The sequence below is a fragment of the Ictidomys tridecemlineatus genome, chromosome 11 (genome assembly GCF_052094955.1).
Source record: "Ictidomys tridecemlineatus isolate mIctTri1 chromosome 11, mIctTri1.hap1, whole genome shotgun sequence".
In the NCBI taxonomy this organism is placed as follows: domain Eukaryota; kingdom Metazoa; phylum Chordata; class Mammalia; order Rodentia; family Sciuridae; genus Ictidomys; species Ictidomys tridecemlineatus.
Genome location: NC_135487.1, coordinates 5,229,654 through 5,251,354, shown reverse-complemented (window position 1 = coordinate 5,251,354; position 21,701 = coordinate 5,229,654). Strand labels below are relative to the sequence as shown.

At 38.5% G+C, this 21,701-nt stretch overlaps 1 protein-coding gene across 6 annotated transcripts in view; it reads left to right on the top strand.

Moving 5' to 3' along the window:
• The window catches only part of Rere (arginine-glutamic acid dipeptide repeats), a 407,183-nt gene that overhangs the window by 151,222 nt on the left and 234,260 nt on the right, over nt 1-21,701 (top strand). For all 6 annotated transcript variants that reach the window (XM_078025199.1, XM_078025198.1, XM_078025196.1 and 3 more), the window contains exon 3: nt 20,215-20,285. In XM_078025199.1, coding sequence (XP_077881325.1) covers nt 20,215-20,285 — 71 coding nt within the window. The remainder of the gene's footprint in view (nt 1-20,214; nt 20,286-21,701) is intronic.

The following is a 21,701-nucleotide window of genomic DNA, read 5'->3' as shown; positions in this document are numbered from 1 at the left end:
GAGGATCAGTAAGTCTAGTGACCTATACTTTAGTTGCTTGCTGCTGCAGTAATTGGCTACAGATTGACCTCCTTTGGGACTGGGTTAGAAAGGCAGAACCTCAACCTCAGGCTGCTGAATCGGAATCTGTGTTTTATTTGATAAATATATTTAAATACACTTTAAGGTTTGAGAGTTACTGATCTTAGCCAGTGATTCCCATTATTTTTCAAGTTCATACACACACACACACACACACACACACACACACACACACACACACACACAAATGAGTCCATAGCCTTGAGAGCTGAAAGAAGAGTATCCTATCATGCTGTTACTTACACAAGCTAGAATTTAAGGAAGATCAAGAAGCAAAACAAAATAAAGACTTAAAAACATCCATTTGTCTATCACTTTAACACTGAGCTACAACCTCAGCTTTTAAAAATTTTTTATTTTGAGATAGGGTCTCACTAAATTGCTGAGGCTGGTCTGGACTTGTGATCTTCCTCCTCACTGGGATTACTGGCATGTGTCATTCTGCATAGCCAAAAACTTTTTTAAAGGGATAAAGAAAATGTGATTTCCTGGCCTGAGAGTTTGATGTGAAATGTATAATGCATTACAGTTCAACAGGAGGAACAGAGGAATTAAATTTCAACTTAGTTAATTGGAAATGATTTGGATCTTCTACTAAAGTGACAGGTGTGTGGTGGCACATACCTATAATCCCAGCGACTTGGGGAAGCTGAGGCAGGAGGATTGCAAGTTCAAGGCCATCCTCAGAAATAGTGAGATCCTGTCTTAAAATGAATTTTAAAAAGTGGTAGAGTATTCGTCTCCTGGGTTCAGTCCCTAGCACTGCAAATTAATTAATTGATTGATTGATTAATTAGTTAAGTGTTGTGTTTGTTTGCAAAGAGAACTGTGAGCTTATTGGGTCTAAGTAGAAAGTCATGAGGGAATATCAACCATTTTTTGGTACTCATCACCATTTTTTCTAGTGCTGGCCTTGCTTTTCACATATTGTTTCTAGTTCTTAAAATATCCCTGTAAAAGATAGGCTTTCTTTCCCTAATATATAGATGAAACAAAGGCTCAGAGGCCAGGGTTATATGGTTAGTGTGTAAAATGGCACAGACCTGTGAGAACTGGTTAAAACCAAGAGTGACTGTACATATGCATAAATACAAAATACAGATATGAAAAAGGGGGATAGTGCTGTGCGTGATGGTACCTGCCTGTAATCCCATCCGTTTGGCAGGAAGATCACAAGTTCAAGGTCAGCCTGAGCAATTTAGTGAGGCCATAAGCAATTTAGCGAGACCCTTTCTCAAAAATAAAAAGTGCTGTGGTTAGTGGGAACTACTGACCACTGTACCTGGATGCTCCCGAGGAATAGGTGCCCTTCAGTTTTTCCCTGCCCTTGCTGTCAGTCAACTGGATTGAACCCAGGACTCATGTAGTAGGTGAACACAGTCCCAGAAGAGTAATTTCAGTTGGTTCAGCTTGAATTCCATGTCTGTATCACCCCAGTTTGTTTCCTATAAACCTGTACATGATGGAGCTCAAGTAGTTCCCCACAACAAAATTAGGGAACAGTTCAGTTTGCAAATGGACACATGGTCTCCGTTGCATTCGCTTGATCAGAACACTGCACTAAAGCCCAGTGTGAGAACTTGTTATCACATACAGATGTTTAGAAATAGTTTGTTTTGCTATGTGTGTGAGATAGGTAAATCGAAGACTGACATCGAGACGTGCAGTGCAGTTTGTGCTGGTTCATATGTAGCTTTCTTGGGCAAGAGGAGTGTGGGTAGAGGAGGTAAAATTATGATATATAATAACATGGCATAATGTGGGATTGTGTTTTATCAGGAAAGGAAGAAAGAATTTAAAATTTTAGTCTGACCATGGCACAGGCAAGAACCCTTTCATTTCTATTTAAAATTACATGAAAAATCAGCGCCTACTCCTTAGTTCCCTCCCTAGAGAGGTGCACTCCAAACTGCTGTGTTTACCTCCACAAAACCCCACTTTTTTAATATTTATTTTTTAGTTGTAGTTGGACACAATATCATCTTTATTTATTTATTTATATGTGGTGCTGAGGATTGAACCCAGGACCTCGCATGTGGTAGGTGAACACTCTACCGCTGAGCCACAACCCCAGCCCCCAAACCCCACTTTTTATCTGCATTGTTTTGGTGCCTTCAAGCCAGCATCTGTTAGTTTTATCATCCCTAGGCAGCCTTCAATCATTCTTGGGTACCTGGCCTGAAGGTAAGTGTATTTACTGATTTAAAACAAACAACCAACAACAACAATAATAGCCATTTGATTTCAGAGTTGCATAGCTTTTCAGTAGTCTGCCCTTCACCCTGTAGTTTATATAAACCTATTTATTTGCAGTACTGGGGGTTGAACCCAGGAGTGCACTACCATTCAGCTACATCCCCAGCTGGCCTTACAGACATACACCATTGTGCTTGATGATATTTTGTGTTCCTTGACCTGCATCTCTGGTCAGGGACTACTCACCCATAACTACCTCTGTCCCTGGTCACTACTACTAGGTCTTTCTACTTACATTAGATCGGTATTTTTAGATTTCACATATGAGTGAGGTCATCATGCAGTATATGTCTTTCTGTGCCCAGTTTAGTTCACCGAGAAATATTCTCCAGGTTCATCATGGTATTGCAATGACAGGATTTCCTTCTGTTTAATAGATGAATAGTATTCTATTATTTATACACACACACACACACACACACGCATACATACACACACACCACATTCATCTGTTGATGAACACTTAGGTTGATTCTATATCTTGGCTCTCATGAATAATGGTGTAATAACATGGGACTACGGATGGTCTCTTCAGCATACTGATTTTATTACCTTTGGATGTGTAGCCAGTAGTGGTGTTTACTAGATCATATGGTTCTGTATTTATCTTTATAAACAAAATTTTCCTGTTTATTGTTTCCTTTTAATAATTTGTTTTTTTTTTAATTTTTAAAAGTCTATTAATACAAACCTTCCCCACAACTTAACTCTTGTTATAAATTAATTGAACCTGTAAATGAGTGAACCTAAAAAATTCTCTTAAGATATTTTAATGCTGTGCCTAAACGAACCTAAGTTCCAACCTTGACCACAAATTTGAGTCAGTTACATACAGAGAGAGGCAGTACAGTATAATCTGCTGTACGTTTGTCTTTCATCAGTTAAACAGGTGAAAGAACCTTCAAGGGCTGTAATGGAGGTTTTCTACAAGCCAAATTATTTTAATTAATAAACAACAGAAACATCATATATATCCTGATTTCTTTTTTGTTTATTTTTGAATGGGCATCTTGCTTTGTTACCCAGACCCCCATTCAAAAATAATGGACTTGTTCTCCAAGTCCTGGGCTCAAGTTATCACAGAGGCCAGGTGTCCTAAAGAAGGGTCCAAAGAGTTCCCAAAGAGAAGGAGAACTTGACTTAGGACCAGTGGGTGCTTAGAATATGTGAAGGAAAAAAAAAAATCAGCACCAGCCAGAAGCATAGACAGAGGTTTATTTAGGAAAGTAGATGTACATTCAAGGGAAAATGTGGCCATCTAGTGAGTAAGAGATGCTGTTTTTGGGGTTTAGTGTGGACAGCTGTGTAGGAATGATATCAGTTTGGTGATGTCTTTTTTTTTTTTTTAAGAGAGAGGGGAGAGAGAGAATTTTTTTAATATTTATTTTTCAGTTTTCGCTACCACTTGAGCCACATCCCCATCCGTCAGTTTGGTGGTCTCAAAATGGTTTCTATTGGGCTGGTCAGGTTCAGGATCCGTAGACTGACATGGTCTTTGTTATATGATCAGTGGATAGTGCTGGAAAGTCTCTTGATTTATAGGTTCTTCAAGATAACCGAACAATCTAATTATTGAGGGATTTAGTGCACAGATAGATCTACAGATTTCTCAAGGATTTAGGCCTGGAAGGAAGAGATTAGGGAGTGATAGGCCTGGAAATATATGTGGAACTTCTGAATAAAAATCCTGTTATTTTGATTTTTTTCCTCCAGTCTCCTTTCTGTTTTTTGTTTCTTCTATCCTACCTTGAATTGATCCTCCTGCTTTAGCCTCCCAAATTGCTGAGACTAGGATTACACCACTACTCCAAGCCCGATTCCTTCCTTCCTCCCCCCCTCCCTCCCTCCCTCCCCTCCCCCCTCCCCCCTCCCCCTCCCCCTCCCCCTCCCCTCCCTCCCCTCCCCCCTCCCTCCCCTCCCCCTCCCTCTCCTTCCTCCCCCTCCCTCTCCTCCTTCCCCCTCCTCCTTCCCCCTCCCTCCCCTCCCCTCCTCTCCTCTCCTCTTTCTTCTTGTCTTTGTACAGGTCATCTCCTCCCCATTATCTATCTCCCCCTCCCTTTCTTTCTCCCTCTTCTTCTCCCCAGGGGCATTTAACCTCTGGGCCACATCCCTTGCTCTTAGAGACAGGGACTCACTAAGTTGCCTAGGGCCTTGCTATGTTGCTGAGATTGGCTTTGAAATTGTCATCCTCCTGCCTCAGCCTCCTGAGCTGCTGGGATTACAGGCATGTGCTACAGTGCCCAGCCCGATTTCTTTATAACCTGGAAATGTTTCTAAGATACTTTCAATTCTGTTAAATCTTTTTTTTTTAATATATATATTTTTAGTTGTGGATGAACCTTTATTTATTTTTATGTGGTGCTGAAAATCGAACCCAGTACCTCACACATACTAGGCAAGTGCTGTACCACTAAAGCACAACCCCAGCCCCACTATTAATCATGTGAAACTTAAAAAAAAAAAAATTACCCCCTGCTGCTAGGGATTGAATTTAGGGCCTTATTAGGCAAGTACTATAACACTGAGCTATACTCCTAGCCTCCTTGTTTTTCCAATAAGACACAAGGTCTTGCTGTGTTGTCCAGGCTGAGGATGAATGGTGATCTTCCTGCCTTAGCCTTCCCAGCAGGTGGGACTACAGGTATGTACCACTGTACCTGACTTCTTTTCTAAATCTTCACAGTGATAGAAAATGCATATCAATTTAAGGTAGCTAGTTACCATCCCAGTTGATTAGAATTACTTGATTTTTAATTTTATTTAATTTTTTGGTATTGGGCATTGAACTCTGGGGCACTCGACCACTGAACCTCATCCTCAGCCCTATTTTGTATTTATTTATTTATTTTTTAAGAAACCCGGGTCTCACTGAGTTGCTTAGCGCCTTGATTTTGCTGAGGCTGGCTTTGAACTCACCATCCTCCTGCCTCAGCCTCGCCCAATGAGTATTACTTAATTTTTAATTCTTTTAGATTTAAAAGATATGTACCTCCTAAAGAAAGATGTTCACAGTTCCAGGGTCTTCATTATCAAAACTCCACATGACCTCTCACCTCACATTATCTGATTCTAAAGACTTTTGAGCATGATGGAATCATAAGATATTTGTTTCCTCTTAAAAAAAGAGATCTTTGAACCTGTCAGAATGGCCGGCATTCTTCCATTTTCTTAGAACTGTCTAATCCTTGTGGATATTTGTAATGATCTTCAGTGGATTGCTTGCTAGTTCTCAGTCTTGTCTTACTGGTGATGTCATCTCATAGGGTTCTTCTGGAAGAAGAATATGGCATTTCCAGGGTGAATATAGTTCCATTTGGAAAAAGTACTTTTATTGACAGTATTTTTTTTTTTTAATGTGCAGTTCTGGAAATATTTGTCATCACTGATCTCATAAAATGTATTGAGTTTTCAGCCAAAATGACGAATGTGACAAGAACCTTGGAGACATGATATTGCAGGTACTCTGTAATCCTTGTGAAGGCATTAGCTAAAAGGTCTCTTTTGTATGCTTCAGGCCAGTGAGCCTAATTTTAACATGAAGAGAAATTCTTTTTTCTTTTGGTAGATGGACACAGGCCTTTTATTTTATTTATTTATTTTTATGTGGTGCTGAGGATCCAACCCAGGGCCTCACGTGTGCTAGGCTCTTCCACTGAGCTACAATCCCAGCCTCTCCATGTAGAGAAGTTTTTAAGCAATCTATTAACAAACGGTTTCTGAGCATGTATCTTTTACATCATTAGTCTTCTATGGTGTAGATTTTTACATTATCAATTGAGCTTGTTGTTTAGTGAGAATTGCCAGAATAGCACACATTTCTGTTGGGGACAGGTAGTCTCTTGTGCAGCTACTCAGCTCTTCCCTTATGGCAAGAAAACAAGAATAGATAATATATAATGAATGGACATTACTTTGTGCCAATAAAATTTTATTTATAGACACCGAATTTTAATTGTATGTAATTTTCATTTGTCAGTAAATATTATTGTGTTGACTTCCTTCCTTCCTTCCTTCCTTCCTTCCTTCCTTCCTTCCTTCCTTCCTTCCTTCCTTCCTTCCTTCCTTCCTTCCTTCCTTCCTCTTTTCTTTCTTTCTTTCCAAGAAATACAGAACCCTGTCTTCTATATAGTAAATTGTTTAAAAATAATTTTTACATGTTTGTGTTGATAAGCCCATTTAGGTATTAAGTTACAATCTGTTCTGTTTCCTCTCAAGCTCTACGAGGCATAGAATGGGTGCCTTATTCTTATGGCAGTTGGGATTTTCCCTGATTGATTTAGCATAAATTCTTCATAAGAAGCTGGCTAGAGAAGAAACCCAGGGAAACAATTGCCATTCCAAAAAATGCCTCTTGGAAATCCTGTATGTTTATTTTTGTATTTCTTACAGTAGAGTATAAATATATATCCTCTACCTAGACTCTGAACAGAAACTAATGAAAGAAAGTGAATTATGTTGTAAGTATTACAACTGTGGCAAATCATGAGTGTATCTTCGGAGAAGGTACTGCCTCACAGTGATTCTTCTGTGGGTCTTCTGGCAGTTGTAAAAGCCATCTGACAACCTTTGGGAGCCTTCTCTGTTCAGCTTGGAACTTGTGATTAATACACAGGAATGGGGAGAGACCACAGAGGGAGTAGGAGGTTCTTTTGTTTGATTTTAGTATCTAGCTTAGAGATTCAGTCTAGTGGACTGTGACGAATAGAGTCCCAAGCACAGTGGAACAAGATTTATGTTTACCTAGAGTCTAATTGGACTGAGATTTCCTACAGTTATGTTCAGAGCCTCTACCCTTTTGCTTAGTGAGCAATCGTTGAGCTCCTAAGCTCTGGGGGTTTAGCTTTTGCTGGCTCAATTAATTGTTAAATGTTCCCTTTATTATAATTATACATTGATGCCTTGCTTTGTAATAGCTAAGGAAATTGCTTAAAAAAGTTGTTTAATCTGTTATACACTATTAGTTTTGTTTTAAAAAAAAAAGCTCATTTTAGAAGAAAACAATTTTGATTTTGGTTTGAAGTGACATGGTGGTATTTGAGTTGGATAACATAATTTAAATTGAAATGCAAGAATTTGACTATTCTTGATAGAGGTTGGCTTGTGTTTGATATTGACCCATGTGTTTGATGTGTTTCCAGATATTGTCTTCTGTGTATTCTAGACAGCTCCACCAGCTTAGAAAATTAGACTTTCTGGGCCGGGGCCGTGGCTCAGTGGTTGAGCACTTGCCTCACATGTGTGAGGCACTGGGTTCGATCATAGGCACCACACACAAAATAAGTACATAAAATAAAGATATTATATTCATCTAAAACTAAGAAAATACTAAAAAAAAAGAAAATTAGACTTTCCAAAATTTGTCTCTGAATTTAAAATGGAGCAGTATATTAGTTTGTTCAATTATGTAACAGATGTGTGGCTAAGAGTGTGATATCTCTTAAAGAAATATTTCAGCCTATGTGAATTTTGCTTTGGAGATATTAAAAAACCCTAAATACTAGACAAAATAAATACATGTGTTGTTTTGTTTTTTGTTTTTTTAGAGAGAGAGAGAGAGAGAGAGAATTTAATATTTATTTTTTAGTTATTGGCAGACACAACATCTCTGTTTGTATGTGGTGCTGAGGATCAAACCCCGGGCCGCATGCATGCCAGGCGAGCACGCTGCCGCTTGAGCCACATCCCCAGCCCCAATACATGTGTTTTTATTTCTTTGGTTACCTATGTTTGTGTTAGTATGGATTTTGTAATGGGTATGTTAAATGTCAAAAAATAGATGGAAGAAGATATATTAACTTTTTGATTCTTCTAAGTGAATGTTTAAATGCCTAGAAATGAATAGAGTTCTAAAATTTACTAAGTCTATTAAATTCATATATAATAACTATCAGTCTGTATGTATTGACTACCCAGCCTCTATTAATCTTTTTTCATTATTTCACTGTTAAAAATGTGCTCAAGAGACTGGCATAGTGCATTTTACATGTAAAGGATATTCCACAATGCACTCATTCAGCCTCTACATTAATTTTTCCCCATATATCTGTAAGTTTCCCCAGTCAGCTGCCTTACCAAGGCCTTTTTCACTAATGTTCAGTGTAATAGTGTATTGTATGTAATGTGTAAAGTGTATTGTAAAAGGCTAAGAAATAGTGCTTTTTTTTTTTTTTTTAAATCCCTGAGAAGTCTGCAGGCACTGTTCAGGCTTTCTTTGTGTGCTAGGCCCATGTCCGTGCTTGACAGATGGAGTGTTAGTGTCTCACTTCAGACTGATCAATAGGCATTAATGGTAATTAAAAAAAAGGGAAAGTATTGATTATGGCTATTATGGGGTAAATGGAGTGAGTTTATAATATAGATTTTAAATATTTAAGTATGCATTTCATTCTCAATTTTCAGATTAACATTTTAATTTGTGCTCTGTTTGTAAAAGCTGTGCATAGCTCCTGGCTCTCAGGTAGGCTATCGTTGTTATTAGATGATATTTAGTTTTCAGACTTTACTTGACCTGGCATCCCATTTTGTTGGTTTTATAAAACAGGCATCTACAGTTGCCAGATTAGTTGTGAGAATGTTAATACTGTGTATAATTGTAATTTTTCTTCTTTGGTACAGGGAAGGGAATTGTCACAAAAAGGTCTTACTTGGTGTATTGTATTTGTATATCATCTGTAATAGTTTAACTGAAAAATAGTGGTTTAATAATCAACTATTCCATAGAGTAAAAATGCACTTAAGGTTTTGAAGTTTGCATTTGAGAATTATTCTAGCAACACTAGAACTTGGATTATGATTTTTTCCTTAGGAGGTATTTTATGTCTCACCTTTCAAGAGAGACTATAGAGACCTGATTTCCTGTTTGTTCTTTTTATTAGCTGGAAATCATTTTAAGGAAGAAAAATTTTGTTTTTTTCAGGACTACAAATTAGAATGATTTCTTTGAAGTCTGTAGCAACTATCCAAAAAACAGATACTGGTGATATGAAGTCTTTTTAAAAAATTGCTCTTGATGTTCAGGTCAAATTTGGTACCAGGCTAGTTATTTGTAGAGATCATCAGTTTTGTCGCATATTTAACTTTTATTATCTCCCAGCAGTTGGGACTGTGAATGTTAAGGTGTCTGATACATGGACATATGGATTTCCAGTTCCTCTTTCAGTATTGTTTTGTAATTTGGTAATGATTAGAGGGTCTTCATTTTTATGTTCTCTCCCTTGAATTAATGTACTGCTCCCCCTGCCACCCTTAGAGGTACATTTATAATATTTGGGAATAGACCTTTTTTTAAAAAATATGCCTCCTCCATTTCCTTCTTTGAGTTTTCCTTTTTAGTGAACAAATAATGCATTTTTTTAAGAAAGAAAACTGAAAAATTTAGATAAGCAAAAGTAAAAGTTAAAATTCAGAGAAGCGAATCCCACTGTTCACATTCTGTTGTATGGCTGCTTAGTGAACATATGTGGAGTTATGCTGTTTGCAGCTTTATAATGTGCTTCTTAGCCATGCCAATAATTATAAATTTGAATCTTTATTGCAGCTTTACATACCATTAATGCTGGGAGTTCATAATCTGGAATATGTGACCAACCAAACAAACTATGAAAGAATGTAGGGAACTGTTTACTTGAGTGGGGAAAAAATGTATTTTCATTGATTGATTAAATTTCAAGCGACATTCAGCATTTCATGTAATTATGAAGGCAGGCAATAAGAGTGATGTTGGTGGTATCTGTGACACCAATATCAGTTGCACATCTGTCACATCATATAGAGGAAAAACACTTCAAAATAATGTTCATATGCTTCATTGTTTTGAAACTAGGGAGGTTATTAGGGAATAGTCTCTTATAAATTTTGTTATTTAATTAATTAAGTACATATATTGCATATTTGTATTTCTTATTGTGATAAGTATCTCAACATATTATTTCTGTGCATTTACAAACTTTTTTTTTTTTTTAAATGTCTTACTTTGTTGCCCATGATGGCCTAGAACTTGTAGGCCCAGGCAATCCTTCTGTGAACTCCTGAGCAGCTGTGACTATAGTCACCTTTAACTTAGAAGTCTTGTAATGTCCAGAAAAGGTGGTTATCAGTAGTCTCTGTGTTTTTCTGGAAGGAGTATCCATGAGTTTCCTGTCAAGTACTAAAATCAAATCCATACAGAAGTGGAAAAATAGAGGGAGCCAAGTGCCAATTAACCTGTGCCAGCCACTCTGCCAGCCAATTTGCAGGAAGAGAAACTATGGTCCCCTATTGCTACTTGAAAAATCTTGGTATGGAATTGGGCTAGAACTTGGCTTAGCTGTGAAGTCTCTTTAGGGAGGAAGCTGTGAACTCTATTTTATCTGCCTCTAGGGGTTGATTTTTAATCTATGCTGAAAGTAATAGATGAGGCTATTCATCAAGCTATTCCAGTCATTTTAAGTTAGAAGCTGTTGGTACTGAGGATTGAACCCAGGGCACTTTACCAGTGAGCCACATCCCCAGTACTTTTTGAGGTAGGTGGAATCTTGTTAAATTGCCCAGGCCAGCCTAGAACTTGCCATTGTCCTATCTCAGCTTTCCAAGTCATTGGGATTACAGATGTTGTACCATGTGTTGTTTTTTAAGAATACTTTCTAGGGCCACCTGTCCCTAGCTTTTTCTTTTTTGTGGTGGTGTGGGCTAGGTGGGTAGGTACTGGGCCTTGAACCCAGGAGTCCTTTACTCTGCTGAGCTAGACTCTCCAGCTCTTTTAATTTTTTACTTTGAGATGGGGCTTTACTAAGTTCCTGAGGCAGTCTTCAAACTTGCTATCCTCCTCTTTCAACCTCTGGAGTCACTGGGATGACAGACATGTGCCACTATGCTTGGCATGTTAGCTCTCCCTGTTTAAAAAAACCCAGCCTGGGCTCAGTGACATACACTTGTATTTCCAGCTACTTGGGATTCTAAATCAGGAGGATGGAAAGTTTCAGGTCAGCCTATAAAACTTAGTGAGGCCCCTGTCTTAAATTAAAATTTAAAATTAGCTCAGTGGTAGGGTGTTGCCAAGCACCCCAAGTACTATGGAAGCATGGAGTATTTTCTCTAAATTAGTGTTCTGGGTGTTATTCATGAATGTAGTTTAAATATTTTGCCCTATTTTTTTTTTTTAAAAAAGTAAGGATATCTGAGTACAGCATCCAAAAATGTAGAATTGTGGATCAAGAGATGTGGATTCTTGGCTTGGTTCTTTAGCTACAGTGAACCTTTTTGTTATCCCATTGCGTGGCTTCCTTCCTTGTCATCTCAGGCTCCATCAGGATCTTGCTCCACCTCCAGCCTGTATGTTTCCTTTCAGGCTTCCAGGAAAGGTAGGAAGAACAGAGTTTCCTGAGATTCTGTTTCTAGAAGTTAAAGTAGTACAGATCTGCTTGCATTCCATGGGCAGCTGATGGATGCTTAGGTGAAAGAGTTAATCACCTAAGAAGAAAAGTCACTCACAGCATTGTGTTGGCTGCTAAATAAAACACAGAAGGAAATTTCTTGTACAAGCAGATTCTTAGTCTCAGAAGCAGTTCAGTTCTGTATATTAATATGTGCCATGTGCTTCATATGTCCAGATCCAATTTGTTATTTTTAGTCTACTTCATAATAAATTTCATTTTGTTTCAAGTTGACATTGTGACTAATTTGGAATGTGTAAGAAAAACATCCAATAGTAAAGCACAAAAGAAGAAAAAAAAATTTAAGCTTCAATTTTGATAACTTTAAGAAATCCATAGTATTAGAGCTACTGTCTGGGAATCTGACAATGAAACTTTTATTTATCTACACTTTGGTTATATTCAAGTTGTTCTGCCTCTTATGCAAAGTTGGAAGTAAATGTTTGAATGGAAGGAACTATTAACTGAACTTTAGTGTTATAAGAAAGGCATCCAAAATATGTGGATGCTTATAAAGCACAGAAAAATAATTGGTATGGGAAATTTTGATGCTTGAACTTGGAACAGTTGCTTTTACAAAATTGAAAACTGAAGACTGCAATTAACTGTCATTAATTTTGTTGAATAAAACTATGTTTCATTTACTGTACAATCAGGTCTAGGCTTGAATGAGTTTAAATAGATGAAATCTAAATTATACTGACAGCCCATTAAACAGTAGCAGAAAATCTGTACAGAAAATGGATTCAGTATGATACCAGTTTATAACAGAATCATTTGCCAAATAAGAATTGTAGCCTACACATTGTGAATTCTCCTGTGTATTTCCAGTGAGCACTGAAATTGGTTTGAAGCATTTATTGCAAAGCCCAGGCTCCCAGTGTGTTGTTTTCTAAAACAGAGCAGGCCATGTTGCTTGAAATCTGCCCTGCAGGATGTGATACCAGATCAGATAAGCAATTTGTTTGTTGTCAGCCATATGGGAAGAGAAGAATCTTCCCACCAGCCTATCTGTCACTGATGATTTTTTTCCTATGAACACTGGACATAGTGTTCTGCATTGTTTTCCTAAATGTACATTATGTCAGCCATGTTCCACTTTTAATCTTAGAGTGAAAGAATGTGTTAACATTTTCATTAGTGATCACCCTTTATTTAATAAGGCTTTTATAGCAGAATTAAAAAAAATCATATAAATGCTTTGCTTCAATAGGTAGGTGGCCATCATCACCTTTTAAAAATTTTTAATATTTATTTATTTGGTGCCAGGGATTGAACCCATGGGTCCTTAACCACTGAGCCACATCCCCAGCCCTTTTTCATACTTAAGAGACAGGGTCTCACAGAATTGCTTAGTTCCTTGCTAAGTTGCTGAGGCTGGCTTTGAACTTGTGTTCCTCCTGCCTCAGCCTCCCTAGCCTCTGGGATTACAGGTATGTGCCACTGAGCCCATCTTATTTGTATTTTTTACCCGGTGCTGGTGCTCAAATTCAGAGTTTTACTTATGCCAGGTAAGCTTTTTACCATTGAGCTTTGAGACCCCAGACCCATCACCAATTTTTAAAACACACTTTCCCCCTTAGACTGTCTGCATCTATTTTTGTTTGACATAAACACTATATAAACACAAGTTAAAATAGAGGTCCACATCACTCTACTGGGATTTAGCTGTTAAATTGGGTTAGAATCATTTTCATAGTAGGGCTTTTATTTTTTAAATTTTTGCTGTGCTAGGTATCATGTAGAGCTTTAAATGTGCATTACATTAAAAAACCATTAAGTATGGTTTTTTTATTTTTTTGAAATGGGGGGGGTCTTACTATGCCCAGGCTAGTCTTACATTGAGACTTTTCCTGCCTTAACCTCCTGAGTAACTGGGATTACAGACACATAACACCTCATCCACCTATAACAGGGGCTTTTAAAGTAATATTTCCCTAATAAATTACGGAGAAGAGGGTGCTTACAGTGTTCTTTGCTTGGGAAGTGCAGATGTAAAATTATGGCTGATAATTGAGTGCATCAGTGTAACAAGTTTTCTGATGCTGGAAGGGTGATCTTGCTGTGTCTTGTTTTATTGATCATGATTGACTTGGGAAGGGTCATATTACAGCAGTTATACCAAAACATCCACTTCTTAATGCCAGAGAGATAATGAGCTAGGGTCAGTTTTTAAGCTTTTGATGTATTGAAAGTTTTCCATGCTTCTAGAAGAGAAATGTGGAATTTGAACAAAATTCCATTTAGTTAGTTTATTAAAACCCTATTTCCCACCCTTCCTCTCCAGCATTGTTGTTCTCATGGTTTAATTTTCCCTGTGAGCAGTAAAGACAGATAAATGTTGCCTAGAAGCACATGATATTCTGTTTAGACAAAAGCCCAAGTAAGCTTTATAGCCCTAATTAAGAATCATCAATGTTTCAGTGCATGTGACTGAATTTTCGTGATATTGAAGAAGGAAGGGGCTGGTGACATATGTTTCCTGAAAATTTTTTTTCCCCAGTGAGTTTATCATCTTCAAGATGATACAGCCAGTTGTGGTGACAGCTGATAAGAGTCAAAACAAGATAAGGGGCAGTGCTGGGAAGGTGTTCCCTGCTGAGGTCCTGTTTTCATGTCTGTTTCCTTTCCCCTTTGAGCTCTCCACTGTTACCAGACACTTGGCTTCTTATTATTCGCAGAAAACTATAAGTGAGCCTGCTTCTAGTCAAGTTATTGCTTAAATAAATATTAGAAAAAAGCATTCTTTTCGTTCATAGTGCTGTTAATATAGCAGCGTTTTGGGATCCCAGTCAGCATCTGTCTTCATTCATTCGTTCATTCATTCCTCATATGATTTTTGTGTTTACTATGTAGAAAAATGAAAAGTTAAAATTTTTATATATATATATATATATTTTTTTTTTATTTTTATTTTTTATTTTTTGCCGGGGGGAATAGGGGTGGTGAGATTTGAATTCCGAATTGTTTCTTAGAAAGTATTCTCTTTAGGGCTGGGGATATAGCTCAGTTGGTGGAGTGCTTGTCTTACATTAACACCACCCTGGGTTCAGTCCCCAGCACCACCACCAAAAAAAGTATTCTCTTTAAAACTGGGCATGGTGTGGTAGAGTCTTGTAATCCCCAGCTATTTAGTAGGCTGATATAGGAGGATTGTAAGTTCAAGGCCAGGCTCTGAAATTTAGTAAGGCCCTAAGCAACTTAGGAAGACCCTGTGTTGCTGGGGATATAGCTCATTGATAAACGTGTCCCTGGGTTCAATCCCCAGTACCAAATTAAAAAAGAGAGGGAGGGAGGGAGGGAAGGAGGGAAAAGAAAATAGTCTCCTTTAGATGGATCACTTCCCTAGCTCCCTTGCAGTATTGTACTAGGGATTGAACCTAGGGCACTATACCACTTAGCCACATCCCTAGCCCTTTTTAATTTTAATTTTTAAAAAATATTTTTTAGTTGCCAATGGATTTTTTTTTTAAACTTTATTTATATGTGGTGCTAAGGATTGAACCCAGGGCCTCATACATGTTAGGTAAACACTCTACCACTGAATCACAACCCCAGCCCCTTTAATTTTAATTTTTATAAATTGCTGAGGCTATCCTTGAACTTGGTACCCTCCAACCTTGGCCTACAGAATCACTAGGATTATAGGTGAGCCCCACCATACCCTAATTTTTGTAGGAAGGTTGTGGGAAGAAAAATATGTCTCTACAGTAATTTCGTATTTTTATTTAAAAAGTAAATGAGAGAAATCAGGTCAAAACAGTGCAGCCCCCTTTCCCTGCCTTGTATGGTATGTTGGCATAGCTTCAAAGATTTTAGCTCATACCATCTCTCATCTGTGATTTAGTACTATTTATGTCAAATAAACTCTTAAGTTTTGTCACTTAATTTTATAGTGAGATTATCTGACTTTTTTAATATTTCAAAGCACTGGTAGATATGATTTGACACAGATACTGTTTTTGCAGATTGTATATTGAGATCTGACGAGATCATCTTTTTGGATCACTTTGGGTTGCCATGGTAGTTTTTAAACAAAAAAAGATAGTTTTTTAATCTAGGTGCAAGGAAGGCATTGATAAGTCATTGTGATTATTCAAAATGCCAGGTTTGAGGATGGGCTCTTGTTCTTCCTGTTCTCCAGGCAGCAGTCCTCCATGTGTAAGAGTGCAGAGAAGAGTTTAGCAAGCAGAGATCAGGGGCTGCCTTTCATAGGCCAGCAGCAGGTTCCTTTCCTTCCTTCTCTTAACAGAATTTACCCTCTGGTATAATTTATAGGTAATCATTCCCTTGAATGTCACTTTGCAGTAAGAAATTAAAGAATATAGCTTCTCTGGAAGATTTTTTATGTACCAGCTCATAACTGCTTTATGTCTCACAATTAGAGGGGAAATAAGAAAAAAAAAAAGGTTCTTGATTATGAAAAAAAATATAAAGCTTTTTCCTGTGTAAAATAATGACAAATTTGTACCTAGTCCTCACTATTTAAGCATCTGTTGTTTAATTCAGTCCTGTCTTACTTTACTCACGCTAATGTTAGAAATGGCTTCTTGGTGGGTATAGGGAATGGAAACATGAGTTTTCAGATTCTGTAAGATTGAGATCAGAGTTGTATGCCCTTCACTGTCCACATTATGGTGAACAAATAACTGAACAAACAGGGAATGTGAATTGCTGATGTTATATAAAAAAGGGAGGTGTTATTTGTGAGGTTGGTATGACCAGAAGGTGGTGGAATGAAGGATGAAAGACAGTTTGGCACAGATGGGACATGGGAGTTGATGGTTCTTTTGGAGAATGTAGCCCAGGGGAAGAGGGTGGCATTTATTTGCATGGGACTGAATCATTGAAATCAGCAAATTACTTCTTTTTTCTTTTTCTTTCTTTCTTTTCTTTTTTTTTTTTTTTTTTTTTTTTTTTTTTGTGGTGCTGGGGATTGAATCCAGGACCTTGTGCATGTAAGGCATGCACTCTTCCAACTGAGCTGTCTCCCAAATCCCAGCAAATTACTTTTGTCACTTGAACTTTAAAAGGTGGAAATCATTAGTTTGAAAGTGACCTATTCATTATTCATGTTGAAACCAGTGAATAGTAGCTAGGCTAGGATGATTTTCTGTCATGAAATTGAAAAAGATAGCTTTTCATAGGAAGTGCTTGGAAGAAGAGGACATTGTAGATTGTGGTTTGTGTTTAGGTTGAGTAAGAATTATATAACTGATACCTAGAGATTTGAAATGCTGGGAGTGGGTACAAGAGGGGCCAGAGGGGCACAGATATGAAGAACTTGGGTCATCCCGATGTCATGTAAGTTGGAGCTATAGTTTTTATATAGGGAATTCTGTTTTTACTTGAATATTATATTAGGGGTGTGAAGACAAAGTTTACCCTGGTGGGAAGAGGCCTCTGGCTTGTTAAGAAGATGTTGACTGAATGTTGAAGCAGAGTTTCTTTTTCTTTTTCTTGAGCTTCTGGGACCCAGATTAAGATAGAAAGTTCAGTAACTCATTTCTGAGCTGATGTTGTGCATGGATTCAGGGATTAAGTCTGTTGAGTTTGCTTCTGAGGAGAGAAATCAGTTGGGGAATTCGGGCTAGACACAGTGATGCATGCGCATCCCAGTGACTCAGAAGTCCCAGGCAGGAGGATCAAGCCAGCCTCAGCAAAGGTGAGGCACTAAGCAGCTCAGTGAGACCCTGTCTCTAAATAAAATACAAAATAGGGCTGGGGATGTGGCTCAGTGGTCCAGTGCCTTTGAGTTCAATCCCTGGTACCAAAAAACAAAACAAAACAAAACAATAGTTGACATTCAGTTTTTATTTCTTCTCCTTCCTTCTCCTCTTCTTCCTTCTTCTTTCTCCTTCTTCCTTTGTCTTCTTTCTTACCCACTCCTTCCTCCTCCTCCACCTCCTCCTCCTTTCTTCTTCTTCTTCTCTCTCCTCCTCCACCACCACCACATCAACATCCTTCTCCATGTTCTCATCGCAAATCACCTTTGGACACAAAATCCTGAAGTCCTGCACATAGTTTCCTGGAAAGGTGTGTTCTACAGAGAGGGCTTTCTCGTGATCTGACTCTCTGTGGAGTTTCTGGTGGACTGAACTCTCCACTGGACAAGAGATGGCTCCAAACAGTTGCTTCTTTCTCTTTCTTGGCTCCTAACATGTGTGAACAGTGAGGCAGTAGAGGAATTTGCCAATTGTTAAGAACATTCTGAAGGGTCAGGAGAAAGGATAAAACAAATGGCATTTTCATCATGGCATTATGAGCAGTCTCCCTAGGAGGTTTGATTGACTCTCATACCTTTCCTTCTCAGTAAATATTCTGTACATTTTCTTGTCCTAAGCTTTATGATGATCGTCAGTTGTAATGTGGAAGGATTTTACCTTTCTATAGGTATTGCTTTCCTTTTTTAAATCTTAAGATGCCATAAAAAAAAAAAGAAAAAAAAAGAAAAAACCTTTTCTACTCCAGCTGTTGATTTTGTTGGAGTTCAATATCTTTCCTGCTTCCCTTCTCATCTAAAGGTGGGGTTGTCTGTTGTTTCCTGGTTATCTCCACCCTCAGGATGGTGAAGGTTATTAGGGTGGGAGGGTTGGTCTTGGGGGCGGAGCTCCTGGAGGTGGGATATAGCACTTGCTGATCCCTGTTGGGAGGCTACACCCCAAGGATCTCCTTTGGGGCTGCTCATGTGACTCAGTGGTATGGGTTCCTGGTCTTGTTATATTGCCTGTAGACCTCACAATTCCTGGTCTCTCATTTATTCTTTAAACTGTATCTCACTTACACCACCTTCCTTTCTGCTTCCTTATCATGAATCTCTCTCTCTGGAGGTTTTTATGGGCTGCGCTCTGGGGGCTGTGCACCGGGGGCTGTGCACCTGCAGCGGAGAGCTGTTTTGTATTGGGCAGTTCACGACTGGGCTTTTCGAGCTATGGACTGGCCTGGTGGCCCACAAACACTGTTCCAGATTAGCGGTTACAAGGGAGAGGGAGGAATTGGGGACTAGAGGTACCTTGATATTGCTTCTAGGCCCCAGCAGGTATCCCAAGCTGGGAGTTGCCCCAACTAAAGATGGCGTCAAAGGTGTCCCAAGATGGAGGTGGCTGTTTTCAGAGATGGGTTGTTGGGTGGGGTTGGGCCGGGTTGTGGCGTTGGGTGGCATTTTCAGAGATGTAGCTGTGTGGCATGAAGTATTGTCACTGGCAGCTGTCTCCAGACCCTGTCCTGTGTCCCCAGGTGCAGGCTACCCCGAGTTGGGCAGTATGACAGTTGTTGCAGTGTTCCAAGATGGAGGTGACTGGGGAAGCCCCATGTTGGTAGATGGGGGTTCATACAGGAGTGGTGGCCTTGCATGTGTGCAGTGGCCATGTATCCTGCATCGGTGGGCAGCCAAGTCCCACACAGGTGTTGATGCCAGCGGTCCTGGGTGGGTGGGCGGCCGGGAGTCCTGGGCTGACTCTGAGCTGAGGTCTGGAGACCTGTGATGGAGCAGCTTTCGGGATGGGGGGATCCTCTAATAATTCGCAGAGAAAGAGTATCCCCTCTACCAGAATCCTAGGTCACAGAGAGACACAGAATGCAACCTCATTCTAGCCCACCATCTTGGATCTGGGTCTACTCTCGCTGTTGAGAGTAAATAATTACCCAACCATTGCCATATCAAATGCAGTTTAAGAAAGTGCTCTTTTTTCCCTGAAGAAAATGTAATTTGGTTTACTTTATTCCATCTCTGATTGGTGGCCATGTTTTTCTTTACAGTTAGAAAATAAATTATGTTTATGTTAATATATAATAGTTATCCACAAGAGATTAAATTAGTTTTCTTTTTTGTGATTTAAATGAAAAGATCATTGTAATAGCATATTCAAGTGGTTTTCTTTGAAATTTTTTGAAATTTTTTTTCTTTCCTCAAAATGTTTATTGAGAATAAAGTAGCTCTTGGCAAAGTCATTTTTGTGAATGTGAGAACATCTATCTGAATAAGTTATTTACAATTTTGACTTGCTGTGTAATCTTTTTAAAAATTTTTTTTTGTTATGCATGGACACAATATCTTTTATTTTCTTTAGTTTTATGTCGTGTTGAGGATCGAACCCAGTGCCTCACATGTGTGAGGCAAGCGCCTCTTCCACTGAGCCACAACCCCAGCCCCTTTGCTGTGTAATCTTGAGCAAGTAATGCCTTTTTTCTAAACTTCTTCATGTGGATATGGATAGTCCTGTGGGATCCCCCTTTCCCTGAAAAAAATCAGGTTCTTTAAATTATCAAGAAGGTTGTCAAAAAGAACCAAAGGGCAGTTTTCCTTTAGCTTGAAGTTATTTATAATTTAATATTGCCTTTGAAAAGAAATTTTTACTATGAAAGGTATGCGCTTTGTCATTTATTTATGCAGTGCCTTTTATGGGCCCTGTCTTTTGTTCCCTTAAAGGTAAATGCCATTGTTTTAAATTTTCTTTTTCTTTTAAAGACTGTGTGTATATCGAGAGTCGGAGGCCAAACACACCGTATTTCATCTGTAGCATTCAAGACTTCAAACTGGTAAGCATGCTTTACTGTGCCTCCTCTGCTCTGAGCCTCTTGTGGCCAGCCCCATTGCTCTCTCTGTCTTTGCCCTCACCCTTGACAGGAAGCAGTCAACAAGGCAGTTGCTAGTTTCATCTTTTCAGTTTTGCGACATGGTGTGATCATGTTTTTATATTGTAAACAATATGTCTGAAGTATTTATTCTTTTAGTAGCTGTTCTGACAATTTCAGAGATACTCTTTGAGTTTCTGGAATAGTTTGCTTTTGCCATTATTAATAGTCTGAGGTAAATTTAGGAATTAACAACTAGGAAAAAGAATACAAATGAGCCAGAGACAAGTTTCTTGTGAAGAATTATATATTTCTGTGACATTTTGGTGGGTCTGGAGTGTACTTTGAATCTGGTTTTGGGCTTTCCCAAAGGTTGTTCTTGTTGTTGTTGTTGTTTGTTGTTTTTTAGAAGGGGGGAGGGGGAGGGAGAGAAAGAGGGAGAGAATTTTTTGATATTTATTTTTTAGTTTTTTCGGCGGACACAACATCTTTGTTTGTATGTGGTACCGAGGATCGAACCCGGGCCGCACGCATGCCAGGCGAGCACGCTACCGCTTGAGCCACATCCCCAGCCCTCCCAAAGGTTGTTAGAAGAAGTCTGCATCATGCATGGTCCAGCTATTGTCCTTTCTCAATGGGGACTTTCCCACCAAGAATGTTAGCTGGTGCCTCTTCCCTATTATGAAGTCTCTTGGGTTTAGCCTGGTGGTTTCCACAATTTTGTTTTTGGATCCCTGGATGTTGAAAGATTTTTGCACATGTCTGCAAATTAAGCATCCTCAATCTTATGTATATAAATGCACTTCATGCGTCTATATATCTTATTTTTCATGTATATTAATATGCTATTTTGATATTTCAAAATTTATGAGCAATATGCAGTTAAAAATCACTGTTACGTATTTTCTTCAAAAGCCTGATAAATGAAAATGCTACGGAAATAGTATCATTTGGGAATGTTTTGAAATGTTTTGATCTTAGAATGGGATCCTTTTGCTTAAAGGTTGTGGACCACTGTCTGCACTGTTAGGTAGAGAAATATCCTGATTCTTTTGCTTTGTAGAGGATGTATATTAATCAGTACCTGTGACTACCCCATTTCCAAAACCCATTGAAATTTAACAGTATTTGTGTTCTGACACACATTTCATGTGATATTTCAGCCTAAAGAAAAGTAATATAGTCTGAAAAGTTCTTTAACCCCTCATCTCCCTTGTTTCTTTTTATCATCTTCAGCGACCCAAACATCTAGTTTACTAACAAATATGTGTTATATTTTTCCTTATTAAAATGTTATTACATAAGTAACACATGCAGACTGATTTTGAAGAGAGTCAACTGTGCCATTTACTTCTAAGATTTATTGACTCTTTGCAGGCT